We start from the raw sequence: 6,558 nt of genomic DNA, 5'->3' as shown, positions 1-6,558 counted from the left end.
ACTAATGTGAGTATTCTGGGTCTGCCTTCCATCTGGGGAGTGAAGATTACACAGTATTATGCTATGGTGTGTTTCTTTCTCTTCCTTCTGAGGAACATCGTACGGACTATTTGTATTTGTGCTACTGTCTCCATTAAAGACTCTTTTCACGTTGGATATATTACTACATATTGGTCGGTACTACATATTGGTCTGTATTATTAGCACTATTTGTATTTGTGCTACTGTCTCCATTAAAGACTCTTTTCACGTTGGATATATTACTACATATTGGTCGGTACTACATATTGGTCTGTATTATTATCACTATTTGTGTGTGGTTTTTGTTACACATTTTATTTTTAGTAAATACAAAATGTCTGACAGTGAGGATCTGTAGAAAGTACAATATCAATACTGTAGTATTAGATTTAAATTACATATAAACAACTCTTATTTAACATTTGTGTAAGTGCTGCTCTTTGATATAAATAATGGAAAAAATGATTATAATATATTTGTAAGGTTGTGGTTATTTCCCACTTATAAATAGATTGTTTACTCCTGAGCTTATACTGTACTTGTAAAGTTCTGGAAAGATAAATATTTAAGGTGCAACACCCACAGAGCTAACTGTACTAAATGCTTGTGCTGAATGAATAGCACATGTGTTATAACCTAATCAGCTGATCTGTATCACATGAATTGTTATGTGTGCCTTTAATTATACCATACGTACAGTTAATCAGAACCATTATTTATTATTATCTGTCTAAACCATTTAATATACTTTTTACAGACACAGCCAGAGCACTGAGAGATATCAGGTATTGATGTAACTGGAGTGAATAAGGGAACCTTCTTCCTGAGCACAGACATTGGAGCCTGTTATCAGCATGAACTCATATGTGTTAGGTGAGTAAAATAGATATTATGCTGACTTTAATTACTGGGAAATAGAATAGATCACTCATTAAACAAATATAAACTATTATATTTATATCTGCACCTTTTAAGAACATTTGTGTCAACACCGGCTCTCAGATCACCTGCAACTCTACCTTTCCCTGCCCTGATCCAACTCATGGAACACCCATAACTACACTTACGCCTACCTTGTTCCCATACGTGGAACACCCAGAACTCCACCAGTAAGTGTTCCCCACCTCAGAACCGCCACTGATTTGTGTGCTTAATTTCACAGTGAGTCTTATTAAACGAATACATTTTTGGCTGATTATATAAATTAAACAACTGCAACCGCAAGCTAAGAAGTATCATAAGATCACTGCTCCTTTAGCCTTTCAAAACATCTCGCTCTAATTATTAGTCTGTGATGATTAAGACATCATATTCTCACCCTACTGGTTGAGCATGAGCCGGGCAGTGCTGTATGTGCATTTGCTTTTGCAATGTTAAATAAGGATGGTAGATGCCACCTATATTGCCCAGAATACAGATACTTTTTTTTCCCTTGCTGAGAACATTATCCACCTGCACCTTATTTAATGGGGCGCTATAAATTGTTTTAATCAGTAATCAGTGGTTTAGTTTATAATGATGTAGAAATATTTACATTATTTGTTTTTCTTTGTTTAAATTTGTGATTTACAGGTTAATCAATTTAAAAATAAACACAAAACAGAAGCCATTTTATGGAATGTAAATAAATAATATGATTTGTGTAAGACGATATTTTAAAGAATAAACTTTCTTTATTCCTTTTCTTTTTATGTAGACAATCACTTGAATAGTTCATACTCATCCTTTACTACAGGAAGCATCAGAATGATACCACAGACTCCAAAAGTCTTAGACACTAATGACTATTCACAAACATTGGGGATATCAAAACAGATATTTAAAGGAGATGGAGAATTGTCAGGAACTGGGCAGCAATCATTATATACAGAGAGTAATTTAGTCATCAAACAAGAGGACAACATTTATGCCTTATCTAGTAAAATGATTATCCCAGAGGATAAACCACACACATTTACTGAGTGTTCAAAACATTTAAAAGAAGGGGACAGTCTTAAGTCGAGCCAAATAATTTATACAAATAAGAAACCTTTCAAATGTACAGAATGTGAGAAAAGATTCACATGCAATTTGCATCTCATTGAACACCACACAGTTCACACAGTTGTGAAACCTCACACGTGTACAGAATGTGGGAGATGTTTCACATCTAAAGGAAGCCTTAAGTATCACACAAAGACCCACACAGGGGAGAAACCTTTCACATGTAATGAGTGTGGGAGATGTTTCACATCCAAGGGAAATCTCATATCTCATGAAAAGACCCACACAGGGGAGAGACCTTTCACATGTACAGAGTGTGGAAAAAGTTTTACACAAAAGAGTTTTCTGAAAAGCCATGAAAGGATTCACACAGGAGAAAAGCCTTTCACATGTACAGAGTGTGGAAAACGTTTTGCACAAATAAATAGTCTGAAAACTCATGAAATGAGTCACACAGGAGAAAAGCCTTTCACATGTACAGAGTGTGGAAAAAGTTTTACTCATAGGAGTAATCTGAAAATTCATAAAAGGAGTCACACAGGAGAAAACTGTTTCATATGTAATGAGTGTGGAAAAAGTTTTACAGCAATGAGTAGTCTGAAAACTCATGAAATGATTCACACAGGAGAAAAGCCTTTCACATGTACAGAGTGTGGGAAATGTTTTACACATAAGAGTAATCTGAATAATCATGAAAGGAGTCACACAGGAGAAAAGCCTTTCACATGTACAGAGTGTGGAAAAAGTTTTTCTGATAGGAGTAATCTGAAAACTCATGAAAGGAGTCACACAGGAGAAAACTGTTTCATATGTAATGAGTGTGGAAAAAGTTTTACAGCAATGAGTAGTCTGAAAACTCATGAAATGATTCACACAGGAGAAAAGCCTTTCACATGTACAGAGTGTGGAAAAGGTTTTACAGTTATGAGTAATCTGAATTATCATGAAAGGAGTCACACAGGAGAAAAGCCTTTCACATGTACAGAGTGTGGGAAATGTTTTACACAAAAGAGTCATCTGAAAAGGCATGAAAGGATTCACACAGGGGAAAAGCCTTTCACATGTGCAGAGTGTGGGAAATGTTTTACACAAAAGCGTAATCTGAGAGAACATGAAAGGAGTCACACAGGGGAAAAGCCTTTTACATGTACAGAGTGTGGAAAAAGTTTTACACGAATAAATCATCTGAAAAGTCATGAAAGGATTCACAAGGGAAGAAACCTTTCACATGTTTAGAAAGTGGAAAAAGGGTTTTTATTGAAATCAGGTATTACATAACACCAAATATTTACACACAAATAAAGTTTATATACACAGTGTACAAACCTTTTTACAATTATCCTAAATAGGACAAACTCTCTAAAAAGAAGCATCAAAAAGGATCCTATTGTAAATAATACTTTCTAAATCCCAGTTATTAAAGTCCCAGATTGGAAGTGCTCTCCTGCTGTCCTTTGTTCCTCTATATATGTGCAACTCAGTTTCTCTCATATCAATGTGATAGAATCCAAACACCACACAGGAATATACAGATCTCTCCTCATACTGACCAGTTTACACAACCATTCACCACCAAAGCACCCCCAGTGTTGTTTATTAATATGCCAGTGTTAGGAGTTGTACGTTTGATTTACATAAGGGAGGAAATAATTACATTTACAGAATAAAGGAGTCTTTATATGAATAGAGTGTTAGAGAATTATATAAACAAGAACATCAGTCTCAAATGATTGACGTTTGGGAGATATATTTAGTGTGCACATCATGTGGATAAACCTTTTCTTATAGCAATAGATGCTTAGCATTGTACATGTTATATACCAGAGGAATTACTGAGGGGAAACTGATTATATTTAATAAGACACAATATCAGTAACCGGTACATACGTGATCATAATCAGTTTCATTTAACTGGCTACTATGACCTACATGTATACTGCGTATGTAATATGTGTGTCATGTGATCATAATCAGTTTAATTTAAATGACTACTATAACCTACATGTATACTGGGTATGTGATATGTGTGTCATGTGATCATAATCAGTTTAATTTAAATGGCTACTATAACCTACATGCATACTGGGTATGTAATATGTGTGTCACATGATCATAATCAGTTTAATTTAAATGGCTACTATAACCTACATGTATACTGGGTATGTAATATGTGTGTCATGTGATCATAATCAGTTTAATTTAAATGGCTACTATAACCTACATGTATACTGGGTATGTAATATGTGTGTCATGTGATCATAATCAGTTTAATTTAAATGGCTACTATAACCTACATGTATACTGGGTATGTAATATGTGTGTCATGTGATCATAATCAGTTAAATTTAAATGGCTACTATAACCTACATGTATACTGGGTATGTAATATGTGTGTCATGTGATCATAATCAGTTTAATTTAAATGGCTACTATAACCTACATGTATACTGGGTATGTAATATGTGTGTCATGTGATCATAATCAGTTTAATTTAAATGGCTACTATAACCTACATGTATACTGGGTATATAATATTTGTGTCATGTGATCATAATCAGTTTAATTTAAATGGCTACTATAACCTACATGTATACTGGGTATGTAATATGTGTGTCACGTGATCATAATCAGTTTAATTTAAATGGCTACTATAACCTACATGTATACTGGGTATGTAATATGTGTGTCATGTGATCATAATCAGTTTAATTTAAATGGCTACTATAACCTACATGTATACTGGGTATGTAATATGTGTGTCATGTGATCATAATCAGTTTAATTTAAATGGCTACTATAACCTACATGTATACTGGGTATGTGATATGTGTGTCATGTGATCATAATCAGTTTAATTTAAATGGCTACTATAACCTACATGTATACTGGGTATGTAATATGTGTGTCATGTGATCATAATCAGTTTAATTTACATGGCTACTATAACCTACATGTATACTGGGTATGTAATATGTGTGTCATGTGATCATAATCAGTTTAAATGGCTACTATAACCTACATGTATACTGGGTATGTAATATGTGTGTCATGTGATCATAATCAGTTTAATTTACATGGCTACTATAACCTACATGTATACTGGGTATGTAATATGTGTGTCATGTGATCATAATCAGTTTAAATGGCTACTATAACCTACATGTATACTGGGTATGTAATATGTGTGTCATGTGATCATAATCAGTTTAATTTAAATGGCTACTATAACCTACATGTATACTGGGTATGTAATATGTGTGTCACGTGATCATAATCAGTTTAATTTAAATGGCTACTATAACCTACATGTATACTGGGTATGTAATATGTGTGTCATGTGATCATAATCAGTTTAAATGGCTACTATAACCTACATGTATACTGGGTATGTAATATGTGTGACATGTGATCATAATCAGTTTAAATGGCTACTATAACCTACATGTATACTGGGTATGTAATATGTGTGTCACGTGATCATAATCAGTTTAATTTAAATGGCTACTATAACCTACATGTATACTGGGTATGTAATATGTGTGTCATGTGATCATAATCAGTTTAAATGGCTACTATAACCTACATGTATACTGGGTATGTAATATGTGTGTCACGTGATCATAATCAGTTTAATTTAAATGGCTACTATAACCTACATGTATACTGGGTATGTAATATGTGTGTCATGTGATCATAATCAGTTTAATTTAAATGGCTACTATAACCTACATGTATACTGGGTATGTAATATGTACGTCATGTTCTGTAACTTGATATTATGTCTGTTAGATGTTTTCATGTTAGTTAGAATCCACAAGAACTGATAATAGCACATACTGTATATATAAAGGGAACATTATATGTCTGATAAATCCCTTTGTATCAAGAGCACAAGTGTTAGGTATATTTATACCATGTGTGCATATATCATGTAATGCTGCTGTTTACTATATAATGATATACAATGTTTTTTCATGCAAATAAAAAGTGATTGTAATCCAGACCAGTATTTTGTGTTTTTTGTATAATTAAAAACACAATATCACAGAATAATTAGGAAAACATCATAAAAAACAGAAGGCAAATCTCACAGTGAAAGTTAAACGCTGATAATTTATATAGAGCAGCAATTTTACCCAACTTTCTAATTTATTTCTATTATCTAATTTGCTTTGTTCTTTTGGTATCCTTTGTCAAAGAGTAAACCTCAGAGGCTGATATTCGATTACGGATGTGTATTTAGTACTCTATGCAGCAGTGCTTGTAACTATGTATAACATTGCTATAAATGTTGTTGCAATCTCTGCTGCGTAAAGACACGTGCACACTCCTGAGTAAACCTATGAGTACTCTTTAACAAAGGATACCAAGAGAACTAAGCACAATTGATAATATAAGTAAATTAGAAAGTTGTTTGAAATATCATGTTCTATCCAATCTATTTAAGTTTAATATTTACTTTACTGTCCCTTTAACAGTACATAAAACAATATCAAATTAACCCCCAACCTACACCAACCCAGATTATTAATCAGCAGCAAGACTTTATACACA

At 33.3% G+C, this 6,558-nt stretch overlaps 1 protein-coding gene across 1 annotated transcript; it reads left to right on the top strand.

Annotated features, from left to right (window-relative positions):
* Positions 1-777: 777 nt before the first annotated feature.
* On the top strand, positions 778-6,005 carry LOC128659193 (gastrula zinc finger protein XlCGF57.1-like). Its single transcript, XM_053712876.1, has 2 exons — positions 778-894; positions 1,718-6,005. Exons 1-2 carry the CDS (start codon positions 876-878, stop codon positions 3,238-3,240), a joined length of 1,542 nt encoding a protein of 513 aa, XP_053568851.1. The 5' UTR covers positions 778-875; the 3' UTR covers positions 3,241-6,005.
* The last annotated feature ends 553 nt before the right edge of the window (positions 6,006-6,558 follow it).

This window comes from Bombina bombina, chromosome 5 (genome assembly GCF_027579735.1).
Source record: "Bombina bombina isolate aBomBom1 chromosome 5, aBomBom1.pri, whole genome shotgun sequence".
NCBI classification, from domain to species: Eukaryota; Metazoa; Chordata; class Amphibia; order Anura; family Bombinatoridae; genus Bombina; species Bombina bombina.
The sequence above is the reverse complement of the archived record's forward strand: the minus strand, read 5'-3'. Positions and strand labels throughout refer to the sequence as shown.